Source organism: Colossoma macropomum, unplaced genomic scaffold (assembly GCF_904425465.1).
Source record: "Colossoma macropomum unplaced genomic scaffold, Colossoma_macropomum, whole genome shotgun sequence".
NCBI classification, from domain to species: domain Eukaryota; kingdom Metazoa; phylum Chordata; class Actinopteri; order Characiformes; family Serrasalmidae; genus Colossoma; species Colossoma macropomum.
In genome coordinates, this window is record NW_023494786.1 from 1,879,972 (window position 1) to 1,904,327 (window position 24,356).

General features: G+C 36.9%; 2 protein-coding genes across 2 annotated transcripts in view; one reads left to right on the top strand and one right to left on the bottom strand.

The window, feature by feature from the left end:
- Positions 1-4,377: 4,377 nt before the first annotated feature.
- On the bottom strand, positions 4,378-8,774 carry LOC118798092 (fukutin related protein). The gene is given in 3 exon segments (XM_036557434.1): positions 4,378-7,516; positions 7,518-8,078; positions 8,534-8,774. Coding segments are annotated over 2 exon segments (1,596 nt in total). The 5' UTR covers positions 7,736-8,078; positions 8,534-8,774; the 3' UTR covers positions 4,378-6,138.
- A 23-nt stretch (positions 8,775-8,797) lies between these two features.
- strn4 (striatin, calmodulin binding protein 4) overlaps positions 8,798-24,356 on the top strand; it is an 84,923-nt gene continuing 69,364 nt past the window's right edge. The window contains exon 1 of the mRNA XM_036557422.1: positions 8,798-9,326. Coding sequence (XP_036413315.1) covers positions 9,033-9,326 — 294 coding nt within the window. The 5' untranslated portion in view covers positions 8,798-9,032. The remainder of the gene's footprint in view (positions 9,327-24,356) is intronic.

Sequence of the window (24,356 nt, forward strand, 5' to 3'; positions counted from 1 at the left end):
AGCACAATTTCTAAATTGACTAAGAACAGTTACTGAACCCCAGATGCCATCAGCCTACAGCAGCAATGATTTTATATATTTCTTCAGTAATAAAATTGAAAAAATCAGGTAAAAAATTCAGAATGCACAGTTAAACTCTACAAACCTGCTGCCTTACAATGCCAATCCAAATCTATTGTAACTACTGCAGAGATGCTGGAATTGTTTACCTTATTTCAAAAAACTAAGCTAGTTAAAATTATTTCCTCCACAAAATCTTCTACTTGCATATTAGATTCAATTCCTTTAGGTTTTCTCAAAGAAATTTGGCCAGAAATAACCAAGCCTATTCTGTCAATAATAAACTTTTCTCTTCGCCTTGGCTATATTCAAAAAAACTCTTAAACTAGCAGTAATTAGACCTCTGATTAAGAAAGCTAATCTTGATCCCTGTGAACTATCAAATCATAGACATATCTTGAATCTTCCCTTTATATTAAAGGTCTTGGAAAAGGTTGTGGCAAAACAATTAAGTTCCTATTTGCATAGGAATCATATACATGAAAACTTTCAGTCTGATTTTAGGCAACATCATAATACAGACACAGCACTAGTGAAAACTGTAAACAATCTCTTATTATTTTCTGACCAAGAAAATGTATCTTTGCAAGTACTCCTTGATCTTAGTGCGGCATTTGATACAATAGACCACTCCATCTTATTAGATAGACTAGAATACCTTTAGTAGGAGAAACAGGAATAGCTCTTTCCTGGTTCAGATCTTACCTGACTGATTGCTGCCGGTTTGTAAATTTAAAACAGCAAATCGTCTGTTCTTGCAAAAGTAAAGTATGGCATTTCACAAGGCTCTGTTTTAGGGCCTATATTATTCACATTATATATGCTACAACTGGGTACCATTATCAGTAAATACAGCATCCATTTCCACTGCTATGCCGATGGCACACAGTTATATATATCAACCAAACCAGATGACAAACTTCAATTTAACAAGACTGAGGACTGTATAACAGACATAAAATACTGGATGTCACGTAACTTCCTCCTAATCAGCTCAGATAGAGGTTCTTCTTCTTGGGCCAAAAGAAGCTCAAAACAAACTTTCTAATTTAATGCTTAAACTTAATAATTTCTCAGTTGCATTAGGTACATCTGTAAAAAATCTCACATCACCATAGATCCTGATCTGTCCTTCAATGCACATGTAACAAACATAACAAACATAACAAATATTAATAGAATAGCTTTCTTGCATCGCCGCAATATTGCTACATCAAGAAATGCCTCTACAGGATGCAGAAAAGCTAGTTCATGCATTTCTGCCTAAAGGCTTGATTAGTTCATTTTAAAATTGTGCTAAATAATAATCTAGGATTATTCTTATTATTTTCATGATTGTCAATGAGAAAGGAAATGGAGTTGCCCTCTCTTTGTGGCTAGAACAGTCTCCACTCTTCTGGGAAGGCTTTCCACAAGATTTTGGAGCGTGTCTGTAAAAAACTGTGCCAATTCAGTCAAAAGAACATTTGTGAGGTCAGCACCGACATTGGACGAGAAAGCCTTGCTTACAATCAACATTCCAGTTCAGTTCATTAAAATCAGGCTACTGTGCAGGCCACTGGAGTTCTTTATACCAAATTCACCAAACCATGTCTTTATGAAGCTTGCTTTGTGCACAGTTGAATAGTCATGCTGGAACAGAAAAAGGCCTTCCCCAAACTGCTGCCACAAAGCATTTAATTATTAAAAATGTCTTTGTATGCTGTAGCATTAACAACATTCTTCACTAGACCAAAGGGGCTGAGCCCAAACCCCAAAAAACAGCCTCAGGCCATTATCCTTCCTCCACCAAACTTTACTGCTGGCTCTATACATTCCGGCAGGTAGCGTTCTCCTGGCATCTGCCAAAGCCAGATTGGTCCATCAGACTGCTAGATAGTGAAGTGTGATACATCACTCCAGAAAACATGTTTCCATTTCTGAGTCCATTGCGCATAGTGATTTTAGGCTTGTGTGCAGCTGCTCAGTCATGGAAATCCATTTCATGGTGTTCCCGATGCACAGTTCTTGTGCTAACTTTGCTTCCAGAGGCAATTTGGAACTCTGTAGTAAGTGATGCAACAGAGGATATGTGATTTTAATGCATTACAGCACTTAAAGTTGCCCAGGGCAGATCTAACAGGGGAGAAATTTCACAAAAATCATAAGTGCCATGTATTAAGTCACTGAGCTCTTCAGCATGACCCATTGTACTGCCATTGTTTGTCTATGAAGATTGCATAGTTATGTGCTTGATTTTTTATAGACCTGTACAAAAATGGATGTGGCTGACAGACCTGAACTCAATAATTAACAGAGGTGTCCACATATAGTTTATATAAATATATATATAAATGTTTTGTCCTCAGAGGCATGTATAAGGCATGATTATATATAGCACTGAAAATTATAGCAATACATTAATTAAATTGTGAAAACAAAAGGCTTTGTTAAAGAGAAATATGATATAGAATTATGGGTGATAAACAAGAGCAAAAATACAACTGAAGTTTTCATTGAGGTAAAATTATTTTAAGAAAAAAATCTTTAAAAAAGTTAAAAACAAGTGTCACTCCCACACTGGATGTCAATTACTGGCACTCTTGAATTAAGTACTTTTACTACCTCATTCCCTTGGCCAAGATGACAGTAATGCTAGGCAACGTGGGAGAACACATTTGACATGATTCCTGTAAACAAACTATAATACCCTCAAAGTCGTTGATCCACGTTTGTGATCCTTCCCTTTAAGCTCACCCCACAAGTTTTCAATAGTGTAGCCACTGTAAAAGCTCCTATTATCAGTGTAAAAGCTCCTATTATCAGTGACTACATTGTGAGGATTTAGAAGTGTTATCATGGTGCTGGAGAAACAAACATGACACAGTCTTAGACTCCTAGCAGGCAGACAGATATTGAACTGAAGTCTTTGGTTATCTTTCTATTAATTACCAAAGACTTAAGATCAAAATGAATCGTAACAAAATTCAAAGGACATTTAAAGAAAAATAGTCCCATCAGAAATGATAGCATCAAAGATCACAGAACCCTCATACAGTGGCAATTAGATTTCTTTATTTAAATGAGTTATTTTTACACCAAACATACTTGATGTTTGATGCCATAATGCTCAGGTTTTATCTCATCTGACATGAAGCCATCATGAACAGATGCCAACAGAGGCTTTCTTTTGCCAAGATTTCAACACACAGTGCTGAGAAAATGTAAATTTTGCTTGCAAAGACTGTCAAACAGTTCAAAAAGAACATTTCTAAATGCAAGGTTGCAAAGGATTTATGTGTTTTACCATCTACTGTACAAAATATTGTGAAAAGATTCAGGGAATCCAGAGAAATCCAGAAAGGCCAGAAACCACTGTTAAACATGTGTGTCCTTCGTGCCCTCAGGTGGCACTGCATGAGAAACCATCACGCTATTGTGTAAAATATAGCCACAGGGGCTCTGAAGCACTTCAGAAAACCGTTGTCACTTAACGCTATCTGCCGCTGCATCGAGAAATGCAACTTGAAACTCTACTGCGCATATATCAATTCTATGCTGAAACACCGCTAAGTTCTCTGAGCCCAAGCTCATTACAAATGGTCCAAAAAACAGTGTAAATGTGTGCTGTAGTCAGATGAGTCCATATTTCAGCTTGTTTTCAGGAAAAATGAACGTCGAGTTTTTGGTGCCAAAGACGAAAGGGACCATCCAGACTTTTATCAGTAAAAGGTGCAAAAGTCAACGTTTGTCATGGTATGGGGGAGCATCAGTGACTTGCATGGGTGGCTTGCATATAGGTGATGCTACCATAGATATGAAGGCATATTTTGGGATTGGAGGGAGACATATGCTGCCATCAATATGACATCTTTTTCTAGAAAGTCCATGGTTATTTCAGCAAGACAATACCATGCCTTATTCTGTACATGCTTCAACAGCATGGCTTTGTAGACACAGAGCGAGTGTGTGTGCCTGCCTGCAGTCCAGATTCTGTCTCCTATTGAAAATGTATGGCACATCATTAAGAGGATAATCAGACAAAGATGACCAAGGACTGTTGAGCAGCTGAAGTCTTGAATAAAATAAGAATGGGCAAAAAGTCCACTTGCAAAACTGCAACAATTAGTATCCTCAGTTCCCAAACGATTAAAAAGTATAATTAAAAGGAAAGGTGATGTAACACAGTGGTAAACATACTTCTATCCCAACTTTTTTGAGTGTTGCAGGCATCAAATTCTCCATTCGTTTATATTTACAAAATAAAATTAATTTTATTTGTACTTTTCAGTTAAATAAAGGTTCAAAAGAATTAACAAATCATAGATTGTTGTTTTTATTGCATTTCACAAAAAGTCCCAACGTTTCTGAAAATGGGGTTTGTAAATAATACATAATTTAATAAATAATGTTTAAAATTTTCTAATACATTTTGCAAAAGCATTCACTGTGACAAATATGCAATAACAGAGAAAATCAGCAAATACATCTGCACAGGACTGTAGTTTTTTAGGCATGAAGGTAGAATGTAATAGTGGAGACATTATGCCTACAAGACAATACCAGTTCACTGCTATCCTTAGAGAAAGTTTTGCCTTTGGAACCATGCTCTCCATCTTGCATGGGGGCAAACAGACCACTTGCATTCTCTCTGGATAGATTAATCACAACTTCAGCTTGAAGCTTTTCAATCCTTACCCTAAGAGTACCCTTAAGTTATGAAGCTTTTTATGTGCTAATAATTTTGACATGTTTTGAGTATTTTAATGGTTTTCTAACATTTTTAACCTCACTAAAAAGTTCAAATTTCTACAATATCGCTCTTATTTATAGTGTAAGGTTAAGGTGATGTAACCATCAACACATTGTCCCAAATTTTTACCATACTAAAGCAAAGGACACTGTGCTTTTTAAAAGTGATTTAGACAACATTTACATCAATGCAGCCATTAAACATAGTATATTCCTACATGTTATGTAACTAAACGTATGTTAATGTTAATAGAAGAAAAGAAACAATCGTATTTCATTCACCGGCCTCTGACACCACCTTAGGGTCGACCAGATACATTGCAAATTTTAGTCTGCCACATCAAAATAAAAATTCTCCAGCTGCATGCCATATTTTTATTCATTCTTTGAAGAAGAAGACTTAATGTGTTAGGCGGTAATTTAAGTTCCTAAAACAAATAAACACGTTTTTAATATCAATGACTGAATAATTGGTTATTTAACTACAATAGAACTGTAATAAGTTATTCTAGTGCACATGAGTAAAGATGCTGGTTGTGCCTGTGTACTCTGGTTTTTGATACTGATAAAAATAAATATTTAATTTACCAATTGTTTATAAAGAATACAGAAATATTAAAACCCTTTTTGCCAATTGTCAAAAAAAGCTTTATACACAACCATGGGTAGTAATTATGAAAAAATCATAATTAATTAATTTAAAAAAATTCAAATGAAAAAATAATGTATAAACTGAAGATGTGCAAAAAAACAGTAGCAGCTGCGTTTCCTTAATATTCTTGTATGCATATTCTTCCTTGATACACTTGTTTCTACTGTTACCACCAAGTTTATTTATGTCAACGTTACAGTTACAGAACACATCTTTGGATTTGTTATATCATGTGCAATAAAGTAACTGTTTTGAGATGCTTATAAAAACATTCAGTGCACTAATGACCAGCAACATACTGCCAGCACTTTGTACATACTTGACCAATGTGAAAATAAAAAAAGCAACTTCTTCTGCTTGGAGAAAGAAATTCTCTGGAACTTTCCAATGGACATGCAGTGGTTTCCAACTCTGTTGCCAGGACCTCCCAGATGGTCCACATGTTTTCTTCATCTCTATGTGTTGTGAGCTAAGCTGGGATGACAGCTTAGCTCACAACATGTGGACTGTCAGGTGGGCGGGTGAAGGGGGCTGAGGACTGGTTTGGGAACTACTGCCCTAGAGTGAGATAATGGTACCTCTTTATGACTAGTAAATACCCAGAGATGGCCTTCAAATTCAAAGTCTCAATAGTCTTCAAAACTGTTCTTATAAGTTGACAGTTTAACAACACATAAATGATTGTGACCTCACAATCAATTCCTACCCAGCTTTTTCTTTGCAGGGTTGGGATACTGAGGGTTCTCAATGACTCCCTCTCCAAACTTCAGCTCCAGGAAGGCACGATGGTTGTTGGGTCCATAGGCGGTGATGCCAGCAAATGGCATGGGCACCAGAGGTTGCAGAAAGTGTTCAGGGAACTCCACATCCTGCTTGTGCTCAGTCCATGTGTCCTTGGTCATAACTCCATTCCGGGAGTAGAATGGCCACAGATCCACATGCAAGTGGTTGGCCTCACTATACTGGATGCGGTAAAAGTCTCCCTCTACCGCCTGTTCCCATACATAACCATTAGCATCCACCAACGACCCTGAGTCCAAGTTCTTCAGGTATTCACAATTGGGCACATCCTCCTGGTAGATGCCTAAATCAACATCATAGTCCCAAGGGATGATATCTTGATTTCTGGCAGCTCCCAAAAGACTGCCTCCTTCCAGCCAGTAACGCACACCAGAGCTTTCCAAGATGTTGATGACATATTTTGTAGTTTCTCTAAGGGCACGCAAGCAACACGGTGGGGTCCAGCGCTCCAGGTAAAGGTACTCAGGTGTGTCGTCATGCACTGTGCCGAAGCATCGTGCTGTCTCTTTTGAGCAGCCAAACCACTGGTCCCTTCCATCAGGCCATACCAAGTGTTTGAGGCCAAAGCTCCGCATAAGTTGGTTGGTAGCCTCCTTGAGATGACTGTCTGCCTTCCACTGGTTGTGCGCTGAGGTAAACAATGGGTGGTGGCCAGCAGAGAATGTTAGGCCCTCTAGCAGCTTGACTTTCCAGCCTCGCAGTGCAGTCTGTATAAACAGTGCAGACAGTAGAGGGCGTGCTAAAGGGACTGAAAGGTTGAAAAGGTCCTCAGTGCGAATGAGGACTACAGCATCACCACGCAGGGCAGTGCACACACTGCCGCTGCTCCCTGATGCCCCAAGGGAGTATGTTGCTGTCCATTCCTTTAGGCTCACCTGCAGGTGCAGGCAATGGACAGCAGCACGGGTCAGCACTGGGGCTGCAACCAGCCGTACTGGCCCGCCTCCCTCGCCCTCCAGCTCCCGGATTAGCCTCTCGAGCTGCCGCCCATGCTCCAACTCCACGCCATCAGGCACCAACAGCACAAACTCAGTCTGCACATAGAATTCTGGCCGGTGTGTTTGAGGAGGCTGTTCTGGGCTGGGGGATAGCACCAACAAACGGGCATTCTCAGGCAGAGACAGGGGAGGGTAAGGCAGTGTGTCTGCCACAACCATTAATGGCACCTCTGGTCTCTGGCGCAAGAACGAGCGGGCCACGTCACCCACATAGTTCTCAAAGTCTTCAAACTCACGTAGGAGCACAGTCATACGAGGACTCCTCATACCACCCTACCAGACCTCCAATTTTGTTTGCCCCTACTATACTTCCTACCACTGCCCCCCCAGCAACCCCCAGGCCGGAAACAGATAGAGACATTTTCTTGAGGCCCTTTCCTTGTGTGCGCCGCTTCTCCATCATCTGCTGTTGCGCCCGTGATACAAAATACAGAATCAACAAGTTCAGCACAATGGCTCCCGTTAGCAGAGCCTGACAGAAACTGATTCGCATAGTGATTACAAAGGTTCAGTACAAAATACAAGTGACAGTTATACCATGCGATAGGCAACCTTGGACATCAAATTTGGAGGCAGAGCTGTCTTCTTATTGTGAACATTATGATGCGAACAAAAGACAAATCTTCCTAAATGAAGGGAGTCTTTATGTTACAAGAAGGTCAAGTAAAGAGTGTGAAAAAACATATGACCATTCATTCGATTGTAGTTCTACTGAAGTCTTTCAGAAGAGGAAGGTGCTGGACTACGGATTCCCATCTCTGTCTTGGCTCCATCAAGAGATCTTCACTACAAATCCTGGAGGACACACCAAGAAAGTCATAAAATTTTTGGATTTCCTGTTCAAACACAAAACCAAAGAAATGATTATAAGCTTTGAAATGCAAACATTTCATTACGGTAAACTAAGTCAACTTAATGTCGTAAATACACAAAAATATTTTTTTATAAAGTGTCTAAGCCATTGCAATGCTTTGAATGATCCATAGCAGTAAAGCTAACAGAAACACTGAATTTCAGATTGTATAAATCCTGTGCATTGCTTTTCCGATTACAGTGACGTCCTATTGTCTTCTAAATGAGAGCAGACTGACGCACATGACTCTTGACTAGTATAGGCTAAATAGTGGGAACTTGTCACCAGGATGTGTATATTAGAAAATTATAATATATTAGTGTATATTAGAAGCGTGTCTCATCCGTAACACAAATTTCCGTTTTTTTTTCCTTGATCCACACACAAGCATTCACCAACTGCACTTCTAAATCCACAACATTCAAAGTGAAAACGTACGCTCCACAGGCTCCAAATGACTGATTTCCACCTGTGCAGCCCGCGGTCTATATGTGGCACTGAACGGACAATGGTTGCAAAATACTTGCCCGACCTTCATTACACAAAAGTACATGCATTATAAACACGGTGGTTAACATAAAGTTACGCTTAGCTCTGTGTTTTGAATAACAGCGCCTGATTACACTATATCTTCTGCTGCTTGTACTGTTTCGGAAATGAACGCAGGAGGCTGAGCGGAAATCACAATATGGCAGGAAGCATTCTGAGGGTGCGCTCGTGAGCGTTGTAACCGTAAATATAATTAATTCAGAGGAGAAAGATCCCGAGGTTGGAGGGGATCACTATTTGGCATCCCCACTGTGTTTGGTTGTATCTGTATCGAGCAAGAAAAGGGGAAACGGCATTGGTTGTGTGTGCTAGTAACAGGGTAGCCGCTAGCCTATTCTTTTCAGTCCCTGTTTTTCCTCCTTGCTTTGGCAACAGCTGTTGCGCTGTAATGGAGGCGGAAAGATCCAGCGGGGTCGGCGGCGGAACATACCAGAGCATTGCAGGCAGTGGAGCTGGGCGAAATCCGAATGGTCCGAAGACTGTGCTTGGTCCACCAACTACAGCAGCTACCGCGGGGGCTTTAGCGGCCACCGGGGCGATGCCTGGATCCTCCCAGCCACGAGAACAGCAAGACGGTGAAACGGGCCTATCGCTACCTGGGATTTTACACTTCATCCAGTATGAATGGGGACGCTTTCAGGCGGAAAAATATCGATGGGAAGCCGAGCGAGATGAACTTAGGGTAACTGTATAACCTTGTATTCTTCATGTTTTGGAGTTTGCTAGACCAAAGGAATTTCTTATTGAGCAGTAGTCCTATCTAAGACATTCAAAAAGTCCCGGTGGCTTGTTCCTGCTGGTCTGGATGCGTTTTCTGGCGTTCCCGTGGTAATTTGTGTCCGTGTAGGCCTAACATTAGTTAGCGAAACTGCTAAGCTACCTTTCTGTTTGTTCTTTTAACGATTTGTTTCGATCAAACAGCTGATCATTGAAATACATTGAATCTGTCCGAAAACCTGTTTACACTTATCAAACTTCCAATAGCATTAGGCAATATTAAATCAGCATCCTAGTGAAAATCCTACATAAGCTATTGTGTGTATCTCGTCTTGCCTTTTTGTACTATTTCTAAATCATTCTCCTATGATATTTCTAGAAGGTTTATAAGAATTCCCGTATATTTGATGTGTGCATGTGAATGTTGTGTACACGAAACTTTATCCCAAAATGTATTCTTTTAAAACTCGATTAAGCAAAGATTGAATCGTCGAATTTCTTTGCAAAGTATTTTCTCGCATTACATATAACCTAAGGGAATACGTAATACGATGTTTTTAAGCGTTTGGTTTCAGGAGTATATGAAAGACTGCGAATCATTTATCACGGGCACGTTTGTAATGTAGGCTGTGTTTGCCGCTTCTATATTCTATTAGATAATGTGCTAACATGTGACCAGTAGACCACTGTTGGGATTCACATTTAACTACGTTTGTAAATCTAGATCCAGTAGCAAGAACAATGACGTAATGCAGTCCGTAGGCGGAGTAGCTGTGCTAAACCAGAGGTACTTTTCCTTTGCTTTGTGTAAATAGTAGTGTATGAACGTCACATGCATTATGATGCCTTTGTTGAATACAGTTTCTTTAATTGACTGTTAATTGATATTCCAAGTGTCTTCTTGTGTCTATTTGCTTTAGTATGGAATTACATAACACATAGCAAGCATGTTAATAGGGCCGTGGGGTTCCAGTGGGCATATGTTTCTGTTGCTCTGCCAGTCCTCCTGTGGATATACCCGTGGAAATGTGCAGAGGAGTTATGGCCTAAAAGCTTTGCACGTGGTGCAGGTCGAGAGCACATTGTGAGCTTCTAATTTCCATCTGTATTCAGTGCAGTTTTGTGCAGAAAAACAGAAAAGTGTGCTTCCAAGAGTTTTTCTCTGTCTCACCATAAATACCAAAATACTTTGAATGTAGGTGGATCTACAACTGATTCAGTGTAATAGAGTGTAGTTTTCAGGTACAGGTGCACAGATTTAATGAGCCATGTTAATATCAGTGGCATCCTGATTAAAACATATCCTAATGTGATCAGTTATGAAGACGTATCAATAGAAGTAGGAATCATAAACAGGTTTGTTTATAGTACAAATCTGTTTTGCTACTTGAGTATGAGAATTTAGTACAATGGTAAGTTTTTTGTATGACGTACCATACACTACATGTGTATCAGTAAAAACAGTATGAAGGTAAAAATGGACTGTGCATAGATATTTGCAGGGAACATAGTAGTATAAAGATTTAAGAGGTTCCAGCATGCTTATTTTTTTAAATGTACAGTATTACATTTATTACAGTATATTGCAAAAGTATTACGTTTAATGAAGTATTAGGTGCTGGTTGGAAACTTTAAATACTGGGATTCGTCAGGGAGAGTTTTGGGAATGGTTAAGTAACACAGTGACAGACAAGTCATGTATTGTTTGTTTGTTTGTTTATTTACCTACCTAAAATGCATGTTTTCTTTAACAAACACTTGTCTTACTGCAGTTAATAGCAGTTTTTAGTTTTAGAGGCAAAGGACAAAGCACAGAGCATAACAAGTGTAAAACAGATTACCACCTTACTGCACTGCCCAATATTGTTAACCAAGGTAGCGTTGTTGTTGTTGTTGTTGTTGTTGTTGGAGGTCCAAGCACCTTTAGGTGCATGGAACCCTATTGCTTTTGCTAGGATTTTTCTTCTTCTTTTTCTTCCCTAAAACGGTTTGTGGAGAAGACACCATAAGTCATCCAAAGACCAAACTTGGAGGATAGGTGTAGAATCCCCCCCACTACTCAAGCAACTGAAATGACCCCTGGTTGGCCTGATGGTGCCAATTAAGCCCCTCTGGGTTTGGCTTAATTCACATAAATGACTAAAGATCGAGATTGCTTTGGCCAATTCATATCAAACTTATCAGTCCTGTACCCCATATGATTCTGTGGAAGCCCACCAAGTTTGATACCGATTACTCAATGGGGGCACTATAACAACCAAAACTCTGTTTCTCAGCAACCGCTTAGCCAGTTGAGCTGAAACTTTGCATGCTGTATCCATGGCCTAATATTTAAAAGATCTATTAAGCACAACTGAATCATTGGACAAATATGGCCGCCATAGCATTGCTTAGCATTGGCCAATCGTCACAAAAATTATATCATTTGTCCATGTAGGCAATCTCTAATAGCCTATAAAATTTGACTTCAGTTGGCCATGAGGTGGCGCTATAGAGCATAAACAAGAATAAGTCCTATAAATTTTATCATATATCAAAATAAATCAATACATATCATTGCTTACACTGAGAATGACATTTTATCAAATACAAGTCTTTTAAAATTCTGTAAAGTTTTTCTTTGATTGATCAGTGTTTGAAAATTGGGCTTTTCAAACTGGTTTGTGGATTTTAAGACAGTTGTTTCAATTTTGGTCTTAAAACAATCTGTGGAGTCCGTAGGTAAATAATTATCAAAAAACCTTGACTTTATTGCAAAGAACAGCCAAGACACTAATGAATCTGTTTGGCCTGGCCTTTTCTGACTTAGGGGGCTATAGATTCTTTAGTTTTTAGGTGATTGTGATAAATCTTGGTAAACTTGTACACCACTATTTTCTGAGGAAACATGCAAAGTTTCATTTAAATTGATTGTCATAAGCCCCTACAATACTTAATCTAGTGTGTAATTATTAAAATGTCATTATATTCTTCTATGAATGAAATAAAGAAAAGATAATGGTTTCAAATTACACATCTTATTAACATCTAAAACATTGCAATTATATGTATGTTCCAAACTTGCACAGGAAATGTGGGAATTTGACTTAAGCCCAGGATGGCCACATAATTAATAAGGGTAATATCTTTTCTGCCCAGCATAGGGAGCATCAGCATTAAATGCAGATTATGACTTCAAACATACTTATGGTCGTAGTCTTTGCAACATCTATCTTGCGGCAAAGGAACTTTATGAATTTTATGTATTCCACTGAGCCAAGCAGTTTTGCTTATACAAGTCTTTTAAAAAACTATTCTTTTTCTGTAAATCACAAAACTGATGTTTTCATACTGCTTTCTGAAATGTTTTTGCATCGTCTCAAACTTGGTCTCTGAACAACCGTCAAAGTCTCAAGATCAATAATTATTTTAAAAATCTTGCCTTTTAAGCACCATTTTATTGCAAATTATGGATCAATCAGTTCGGTCCAGCCTATTCAGAAACAAGGGACCACAAATTTGTCACTTATGCTCTGATTGTGACCAAAAATGATATATACATTGAAAATAATCAGCTGAGGAAATGTGTGAGATTTGGCTTGAATTGGCTTAAGTTGGCTCTTACAATGCTCAATGTACTGCCAACAATTTAAAATGTAATTATTCCTGTCTAAGATCAAAATAAAGACATGACTATTGTTTCAAATTATGCATCTTAATAAGAATTAATACTGTGCAAATATGTGTAGGTTGCTTAACTGTGCAGGAAATCATATAATTTGATTTCAACAAATTTTAATTAGCGCAAAAGGTGTTTTATATTTCTCTGGCCACCAGAGGGAGCCAAATCAGTAACTGCAAATGTCAATGTTGAACTAATTAATAAAAAATATACAATTAGTGGAAAGCTTTACTGTATGTCTTTAGGTCAAGACCATTTCTGTATTTTATGCTTTCCACCGTGCCTGACAATTTTGCTTATACAAGTCTATTAAAAAACTTTATTGTTTTTCTTGCATTGTCTCAAACTTGGTTTCAAAACAACCGTCAAAGTCTCAAGATCAATAATTGTTTAAAAATCTTGCCTATTAAGCCCAATGTTATTGCAAGTTATGGAATAATCAGTTTGGTCCAGCCTATTCGGAAACAAGGGACCACAAATCTGTCACTTATGCTCTGATTGTGACCAAAATCGAATTGCATATTGATAATAATCAGTTGAGGAAACGTATGACATTTGGCTTGATTCTGCTTATGTTAGCTCTTACAATGTTCAATTTACTGCCAAAAATCTAAAATGTAATTATTCCTGTCTAAGAATAAAAACAATAAAAACATGACAATTGTTTCAAATTATGCATCTTAATGAGAATTGTCACTTTGCAAATATGTGTAGGTCGTACCGTACAGGAAATCCTATTATTTGATTTCAGCAAATTTTGTTCAGAGCAACAGTTTTTCTCTGGCCACCAGAGGGAGCCAAATTAGTAACTGCAAATGTCATTGTTGACACATACATGGAAAGTTTTACTGTATGTCTTTAAGCGAAGAGCATTTCTGAATGTTATGTTTTCCACTAAGCCTAACAATTCTGTTAAGTCTTAAACTTTCAGTAATATCACAGTTGAAAAACAATGGAGAATAGACATTTCTTACTAATTGAGTTTAAATCAAATTTAATTTTTCTTAAAACAATCATATTGAAAATATCATGACTTTTAAGCACAGTGTGGCTGAAGATTTGAATAAATTGATGTGAACTGGCTTTGACACAATTATACAAAATGACAAACTGACAGTGTATTATGATTTCATTTGGAATTATACTCCTCAATAGTCAAAGTAATTGCAAGGTGGAAACTAACACCCAAAATGGTGCTTGGTTCCATATTGCTCCGTTCCGATAAATTCTCTCAAAAAACAGGTCTGCTGTGTGCCTCTTGTAGCTCACCATGAAAACATCCGCCTTTGAAGATTAAGGTCATGGGTTTGATTCCCTGTCACAGATGTTGGATGGTGCTGTAGCAGTTGTTGTGAACACACACTTAATAATCTTAATCTTAATGAAGGGTCTTTCTGAAAAATCCAACGATTTGCTGCCTTCTATGTCCAGAGACATGAAATTTGTTTATGCTGCTACTTTGTCCTAAAATGGTGCGTGGTTCCTTGTTGCTTCCTTTCAATAAATTGTTTCAAAAACTGCAATTTTGCCACAGACGTCTTGTGGCTCACCATTAGAGCTCCCGCCTTTGAACTCTAGGGTTGTGGGTTTGAATTCCTGTCATGGATGTTAAAATGAGTTGCGTAGATTGTAGCAGATGTATCACCTAGTGGTCTTAATCATAGGAAAAGGAGATCTTTCTTAAAAATCTAAAGATCTGCTGCCTTCTACGACCAGGGGCCAGTACTTTACTCCTCGATGTCTTCCTGGTGCTTGGACCCCGCAGATTGCCGCTTGCGGGTATATATTTTATTATTATTATTATTATTATTATTATTATTGTTATTGTTATTATTTATTATTTCCCCCCTAACATGTATGTAAATGTGTGTGTTTATACATAAATTAAGAAAGAAGATATAACCTAAAGCTTTTTTTAAATAAAATATTTAAAATTACGTGCACTTCTGACTGTGTATCATACTTTAAAGATTCACAGTAGCATACCTTGAATTATAGAGAACTATAGCTTAGTTTAGATTATTAATTGATAATGCATACTGACATTTCAGTTAGCTTGGGGTCATTGTCAGGTACCTTTACTGCCCATAGTATAATGACTCATAAGGTTCATAAAAATATCACTAAATTGAATGAATTTCTCAGTTTTCTTTTTGGCTGGGTAAATCATTATGAATATATCAGCATAAGAAAATAAATTTAAAATATGTCTGTAAAACATTGAACAGTTCTATACCTTGCTATCTGAATATCAACCATGTGTCATGCTAAATTTAGATAAAACTGTCCATTGTCCATTCTGTCATGCATCTCCTTCTGACAAGGTGGACACACTGTAAACAAATTTTAAACAAAATTTTACAGAGAATATTTACAAATAACATGGTGTCTTTTTAAATTATTGTATGTTATTGTATTGTGCTATGGATTCTGGGAGCTGATGTCCATTTTTAACAGTTTGTGTAATTTACAGTAAGTTCCTGTAAAATGATCCCTGAATTACCAGAAATCTCAACAAAGGCAAATGAGAAAATTTAAAAAATCGCAGTAATTTGATGTTTCTTACTTTTTTTATTTTTAATTTAATAGATTTAGTTGTTGTAATGAAACGTCATTTAATTTTGTTTAAAAACATGCTGACTTTGTTCACCCTATCATGCCAAGTTTCCATTTGATGTCCTTGTCCACCCTGTCTTCTTCATGTTTCAAAATAAACAAATTACTTCTAAAGTAATCAAAATATTTTAAGTGAATTACAGACACCAAAGGGGCAAGTTATGTTATTGGATTTTTTGATAAAAGATCTTTGTCAGGTTTTGTTTAGGAAAAAAAAGGTGGTGTGAATTTTATGGTAGATTTCCTAACTGCAATTTTTTTTTTGATGTGAGCTAAATATTTTGTGCTTAAACGGAAAACAGCATTTCTCCAGAAATGTTGATCATATCACTACGTTGCAGAAATATCCTTAATCTGTTTTGCATTTGTCAGTGACAGGATGGACATATGTTGTGGTCGATACACAGATTGTCTGAATTGTGTCTTTGCTAAAAATGTTTCTTGAATAGTCTACAGTGCAATTAACCAGCAGCACTGCTGTGTCTGGTCCACTCGTACCGGCACAACACACACTAACACACCACCACCACGTCAGTGTTACTGCAGTGCTGAGAATGATCCACCACCCAAATAGTACCTGCTCTGTGAGGGTCCATGGGAGTCCTGACCACTGAAGAACAGGGCAAAAGGCGGTTAACAAAGTATGCAGAGAAACAGATGGACTGTAGTCTGTAATTGTAGAACTACAAAGTGCACCTATATAGTATGTGGAGCTGATAAAATGGACAATGAGCGTAGAAACAAGGAGGTGGTCATAATGTTATGCCTGATCGGTATGTTATTAAATTATTTGGTCAGTCAGCAGTGTTATTTCACCTTCAACTTTTTTCTGGTATAATTATTATTGTTGAAAAAGTATGAAAGCTAATCTAACCCTTACATTCATCAGTTGCACTGATTGGATAAAAGATAATAAAAGAATGCAATGAATAGAAACATTGACACACTGTCATACGCTGCAAATAATATCTTGGCAAGAGAAATGTTCTAGTCATGATTTCTAGTGAGTTTGTTAATATATCTATTTATCATTGTTTAACAGGGTTGTAAGAATGTTACTAGACATTTTTACTTACTTTAAGAAGAGACGGCACTGATCCAGAACTCCCTGGATTGGTTATCAAAGGAAACAAAAAGAATAAATCAGATTAAATTATGTAACTAATCTAGGCTGAAATAGCAGTTGCTTGTAGCACAATGAGACATAAAACCACCTTAAGTAGTTTGAGTGATGATAAGTAACAACACACAATATTGCCACAAAACCTCATGTTCACAGAAGAACAACAAGTAGTTGAGATGGGCATATAAAGTTCACTCCCATACAGTACCGTGCAAAAGTCAGATAGCACCATTCGTTTGTATTATTTTCAGTGAAAATGGCCCGAAGTTAGTTAGTTCAGAAGCTGCATTTTCCGCTTCTCACATTCCAAGTAATCACATGAATGAACATGGGTTCTCTTGCCAAGATATTGCTATTTGCAGTGTATGACAGTGTAAGCTCATCCTGTGTTTCTGTTTATTGCATTCAATAGGGATGCATGAATCATGAATGTTTTTATGGCTGATTCTGATTTGTTTACACCCAGATTGGTAAAAGGCAGTTTTTTAATGAATTGTTTTTGAACACACAAAACAAACTAGCACAATTCCAGTACTTTTTGTTAGCCATGTTAGTTAAGTTGCAACATAAGTAACAATACTAGCAAAACTGGCATTTTAAATTTTTAAATAAAAATAATTAGTTGTCTATATTAGTAATGTGAAATTACAACAAAAGTTAGGGGCATCTGGCAGGCCATGCATTGTTATGCTTAATACATTAACGGCTACATCAGAATTAGTAGGCAACTGTACATTCAACACAATTGTAATACGTAATCATGCTGCAGTCTTTACTTATTAATGGTCCCTTTTATTTACCACTAGGTGGAGTATGTGTGTCATGCAGGGCAAACACCAGAAGTGACTGTCCTGCATTGCTTTGGATACATTTCATACATTATCTTCCAATCTTGTATGCACATTGCTTTTTGGAATATTTAAAGTTTTTAAATATTTCATAAAATGCCATTGTGAGCATGACTGCTGTGAATCATCCAGAAAACTCTTGTAGAACTTCATGTAATTCAAAGTCAAAATCAGTCCACTGTGCAGTTAAACTGAGCATCGACACTAGGGTCACATCAGAGATCGATGTATAGGTTATAAAAACAAACAGTTGTGACATTGCATTTAGGCAAATTATGGATACATTTCTGGGAGCACCACCTCAGAAAGGTGCTGTCTGCTTTGCAGAGTGTAATGCAGAATACTGCATCATCCACTACCAAAAACGACTGGTCATCATTCACAATGAATTCCATTACTTTGTAATGGTTGTTGCTTTTGCACTTCACCGACCATAGTTTTGGGTTTTCTAAAACCGTGCCATCAACTATGGTTGAGTAAGCTTTTGTGTCCTTGCTATTTTCATTGTATTTCATATATACATCATGTTGTCTGGGTTAGGAATTTTCAAGTGACGAATCAAATTAGTCACACCCCAAGTTTTTGTTCTGCCTTGTCCTTAGATAACCTTTTTGTTGCAGACATTACAGACTGCACTTTTGACATCTACTTTTAAAAATATTTCCAAACAGTTGACAGTTTGTATTTGATATAGCAGTGGCATTCAGCTACAGCATGAGTGCATGTACCAAACTTATATTATTTATGTCACAAAATCACAGCACAGATCATCCAAAACCAAAATAATAAACCGCATGTTTATAACAAAAAATGGTCCATTCATTCCTTTCAGTGATGTTGAGGTCTGGGCTCTTGGGTGGACAGTCCATTGCTCTGAGAACACCAGCAGCTTTTTTGATTTATGTGCATATATTCTTTTTTTCTGTCTCCATCTGTCTATTTCCTTTTATCTGTCATGACTTCTTGACAGCTACTCATTCTTTCTGACCCACTTTGTGTTGTCTTCTTGCAGAAGAATGGTGGATAGTAGAGCCCCACAAATTACACAAGGGCCCTGCCTCCCCCTTGTGTCAATGCTGCCTAGTGTTTACAACTTTGGTTAGAGAATGAAGCAGAGGTATTCATCTGTCAACAAAAAAATGAAAAAAAAACAAAAAACAAAACATGAGGATGAATTGCGGGAACCGCAATCAGTTAACGGCAGTGGTTACCAAATAAAAGTTGATGTGCTAGCTGGGCAGTGCGGCTCTTAGTCTGTCTGTGACTTGCTTGCTTGCCAGCCAACTCCACAACTGAGAGTGAAATACAGTAAATAATGGCCATCAAGTATTCAGCCAAGCCACAGTATAAGTAGTATTTTATATTTGAAAATATATAAAAGGAAATCTGGGGGAGGCAGTTTGAATGGGCCTGATGCAGCTGTTAATGTTAATAATGCTTAATAATCTTTAATTTCTCAAGTTCTTTGCTTACATTTTACAGTGGAGGACATGGATCTTCAGCCAGTACAAGCACAGGCTCAGTTGGTCCACATCCAGCCTCAGCTGGTATTAACACAGACCCAATACAGCCAGCTTCAGCAAATAATAACAACAGACCCAATACAGCCATCTACAGCTAGTAAAAGATTGTTTGTTTGTACTTCATTCTGTTCTGTACAGCTTTACTTATTCTTAGACTGACAGATGGAGCAAACTGTTTTAAAGGATGGAGAATTGCAGTGTGAGCCTGGGGGTGTCAGGTGTGATTGCGTGGCAATTGCAGATGGTTTACATGGCTTGCAGGTCAGGGCCCTTTGCAAAATTTTGCTTAGGGCCCCAGGGAGGTCAGGACTGGCTCTTGTAAGAAACACCTGTAGATTTTTTTCAGATCTAAAGCAAGAGTGTAGCTCTCAAATGTAATAGCTTTGTGTTTATCTGTTGGTGGCAGTTGTGGTAGTCTATCAGGTCTTGCACACTTGTTAGAAGTCCCGTTTTCTCTTTTAATAATTGTTTAATCTACAGGTTTGGAAACATTTGTAAGATTTGTAAGACAAGCACGTAACATTATTCTTTGTATTTTTTACAGTGAATCATTTACTAAATTCTTGAATTTAAAGCCCATCAGAGTGTTACATGAGTAGCCTGTTAGTTATCTGGTTGTTAAACAAAGTCATGTTCTTACGTTGAATATATTTACAGTGTTTTTGGACCATTTACTTTATGTACATACAAATTGTGACAGCAAAGATACCTGCATGTATTCATGATCAAGAAATTGTTTTTGAGTGACAACAGTATGAATGAACAGGGGTGGATGATATATCGGTGGCCGATATATTATTTGCTGATAAATGGAACAAGACAGTTATTATTATCGGATGATTATTGAAATTACGGCCTATCATTTCCACCTCCAATGGTGCAGCATTTGCATTCTAGCATATTTAGGCACCTGTATGTAACTGTGCCTTCTAAAAATGGCTGGCAATTAGAACCACAACTTGAACCTTGTATTTAACAACAGCTTAAAACTGGAAATCTTGACCACATTAAACGCTTCCTTATTGGGTTTTGTAAGCATCATAAGTGTATATATTATTATATACACCACCTTATCCGTTCTTGTAAGAATAGCTATAAACCTTCTGGCTGCTGTGTTGACCCCACCCTGTTAGGATGATTAACAGGTAGAAATGCATTTTGGGTTGAATGCATTTTCAAAATCAGTTTGCCACTGATTGAGCACATTAGGCGAGAATTTGTAAATGCAAAAAGGAGAGATGCTTTTTCCTTCTTTATATTTGAATTTTGCCATCTTTCTAACTTTATTAGATCTTTTAAATACCTTATTAGAGAGCATAAATGTATATAAGGTAAATTACATATAAATTACCCTTTTGACACCATTATTGTTTAATCACAGTAAGTATAACTATAATGTTCTGGAAATACATTTTAATTTAAAAAAAGCTGCTTATAAAGTGTATAAATCTTTATGTAAATGAAATGTCCATACTAGTATACTAAATGGCAGATTAAAATAGCAGCATTGAATTTGAATTTTCATTTGGAGCATAACAATATTTACGGCTGGGAAATTGCCACAAGCCATCACTCTCTTGAACAGTTAAAATATTATACATAATCCATATTCAAACTGCTCTTCTTAAATATATTGGTCTATAGTATATATGGTGTACGGTAACACTCAATCTTCCATCCTCCTGCCATCACAGACCAGCGTTTTCTGCACCACACCTACCTGCCATATTACCCCACTTTTCTGTCTGTTACCTCACTTATCCCTTTTTTGCCATTATACATCTTTTAACTGCTGCTGCTCTCAGCACTTTAACTTAAGACATATACTTTGCACAATGCAAGGTTTATAGGTGTGAGTGTGAGTGATGGTCTGAGTGTGTGGTAGGAATGCACATTCTATTCTGTTTTATTCTTATTTTTATTTTATTTATCTTTATTTTAATTTTATCTGCTACTGTAAAATATAAGATACTATGCACTGTGAGTTCTTCCAATATGTAGACTTTATCTACAGGAGTATGGTGGATGTTTTTTTTTTTAAACATATATAGCCTTGTATGAGGTTTATCCTTAGGTAGTGATGATCTTGCACACTGTTAATCAGTTAATTGAATATTTTTGCATATCTTTATTTTTTTAGGAATTATTTGGGATCTTTTCACATACTATTTTGGATAGAAGACTCTCTTGTCTAAAGTAATGTAAAAATATTCACATAAAGTAGTGTAAAAGAAATAGTTAGGTTATTAATTATAGTGTTATTATCATTGCATCTCTGGTTTTTTATTCCAAATTACACATTGCTTATTTGAGGATCTGATTATTTGATTAATAAGTGAAAGGGAATGGTGAAAGTTTTAAGTTGTTTTATTTTTAATAGTTTAATGTCACACATTTGCACTGTGTGACATTTGTTGCTTTTCTTTTTTATGAAATATTTAAACTGATTGTATAGGTTTTGTTATTGGCTATGTTTTACTTCCGAGTGGGTTTTTGAGTAGTTTGAACATGGCAGCCTACTTATAGATGGCTGTCTTAAGTGAAAGGCTTAAATTAAAAATATTTCATTTTAAAAGACCTTTATCTTTTCCTTGCCTTGAGTTTAATGTATATGTACTGTTCACTCCCTAGTCATACAGTCCATATATAGAAACTGCAAATCTGCAAAGTCTGCAAAAATAGCCTGTTTTAAATCCTCTGTTTTTGTGATGTCATGAAAAACTTAATCATTTAAATATCTGCTTACTAAGCCTATAGCACTTGAGCCCCACCCACTTATGCTCAAGTTACAAGGAGTGTTTCAGCTTGGACTGCTTTTCCAATGAGGTACATTACAAGGCAGCCGATCTGAACAGAGGTCGTTTACATGTCAGTTCCTAAGAGCAACAGTAACCAAAACAGCCTGTTAAATTCTAAGGAATAAGGTGAGGTTGGAAAATGGTAATGTAAAATTACAGTTATTTTTTGTCACACAAAACTACACAAACATCGTAAGTGGACCTAAAGGGGGGAAAAATGTAATATATGGGCCCTTAATGCTTAGTAGAAAATATCAAATCTGTATTTGCAGATTCTCATGATTTTAGTATATGTATTTGAAGAAAGAGAAAGGGTTATTGTGGCATAAAAAAAAATGTATCCTATCTAGTGAAGTTGCCTTATTCCCTTGCCAAATAATTTTGTTTTTTTCAAGGAATAATGCTAAGTCTGCTTTGGGGGTTGTTCCCTGATAATAACTATAAGAGGATCAATGAGCACTGTGAGGGTGCACTGTGTGGAAGTCTTGGAAGCTACTGATAAGAGGCTAAAAATGTATTTGACCAGGAGTCTTGTTCTTCAAGGGAATTCCTTTAGCTGTTGAAACTACCTTCAAAGTGTTTCATTTAAAAGCCAGTCTTGAAAGCATACTGTAATATAGACACACTGGCCATACTGAAAGATAACTGCTGGTTGTGAGGTGCCCAGTTATACTTAGTTGTTTTATTATTTCTATATTATCGGTGTATTATTCTTTTTGTAATGTTTATAAAACAACTGCCTTTTGGGTCTTTGTCCTATAGACTGAATGCCAGTCATTGTGCCTTGTGTATAAGTAGTATTTTATATTTGAAAATATATAAAAGGAAATCTGGGGGAGGCAGTTTGAATGGGCCTGATACAGCTGTTAATGTTAATAATGCTTAATAATCTTTAATTTCTCAAGTTCTTTGCTTACATTTTACAGTGGAGGACATGGATCTTCAGCCAGTACAAGGCTCAGTTGGTCCACATCCAGCCTCAGCTGGTATTAACACAGACCCAATACCACCAGCTTCAGCAAATAATAACAACAGACCCAATACAGCCATCTACAGCTAGTAAAAGATTGTATGTTTGTACTTCATTCTGTTCTGTACAGCTTTACTTATTCTTAGACTGACAGATGGAGCAAACTCAGTGTTTCATTTAAAAGCCAGTCTTGAAAGCATACTGTAATATAGACACACTGGCCATACTGAAAGATAACTGCTGGTTGTGAGGTGCCCAGTTATACTTTAGTTGTTTTATTATTTCTATATTATCGGTGTGTTATTCTTTTTGTAATGTTTATAAAACAACTGCCTTTTGGGTCTTTGTCCTATAGACTGAATGCCAGTCATTGTGCCTTGTGGGTCAGCTTTTTTTAACTAGACCATTTTTTTTTTTTTCATTCTGCACTCCACGAACTGTCTCTGTGCTAGCATTAAGTATTAAAGGCAAGAATCTGTGGTAACAGTTCTGAACAAGAATTTCTAAAGGACTTGTTCTGTGCTTTGAGAACACATGTACATTCACACTCAGTCACACCTAGAATAGTCGTCCTAGAAAAGTATGCTGTTCCACTTGTTAGAGAATGTCTCAGGAGACAAAGGAGAGAAAAAGAAATGAAAAAGGAGTGGTTGTCTGCCCTTGGCCTTGTTCTCAGTCACAGGAAATCATGATGGGTTGGGCTGCTCTGTAAATATGACTGCACCTTAATAGAGCCACTTCCAAAACACCCAGTGACCTGAGAGGTTAGTGCTCAATTCGTTTTCGGAACATTAACTAATCTTTATTGCGTGGAGAGATAACTATTGCTATATTTAATTTCCGGACTGCTGGCGGAAATTTGCAAAGCATACTCGTTTACACTAACTGTGCATACACTACTAATAAAGCCTTCATGTTTACCAAATACACAAAAGTACTCCGAGGGGCAGATTTCAGTTTGAAAGAAGGCATGAAGTAGTTTTTTAAACTTGCTGCAGTGACACGATGAGACTACACTTGAATACCATTATTCCATTTTCTTCAATGTATACAGTGCCTATAAAGTTTCTAAGCCACACTGACATTATGGAGTAGTTCTTAGATAAGAACATGGTTCTGTGCTGTAGCTCAATAAAATGTGAAGGCTAATGGGTGGTAGGTACTACATATATATATAATGGGTATAGGCACTACATATATATAAATTTACTCACAAACAGTTACACAGTTAGCTATTGATAAAATAATGATTCACTTTCATTAAAATTACTAATAAGAAATAACTGCTGGAGTCCAAAAATTGTTAGGCTTATTGATTAATGTTTAATGGAAAATATTCTTATTAAATATAATATATATATATATATATATATATATATATATATATATATATATATATATATATATATATATATATAATATAGCTACAAGTGATGGTGGCTGTTATTCTAATAGG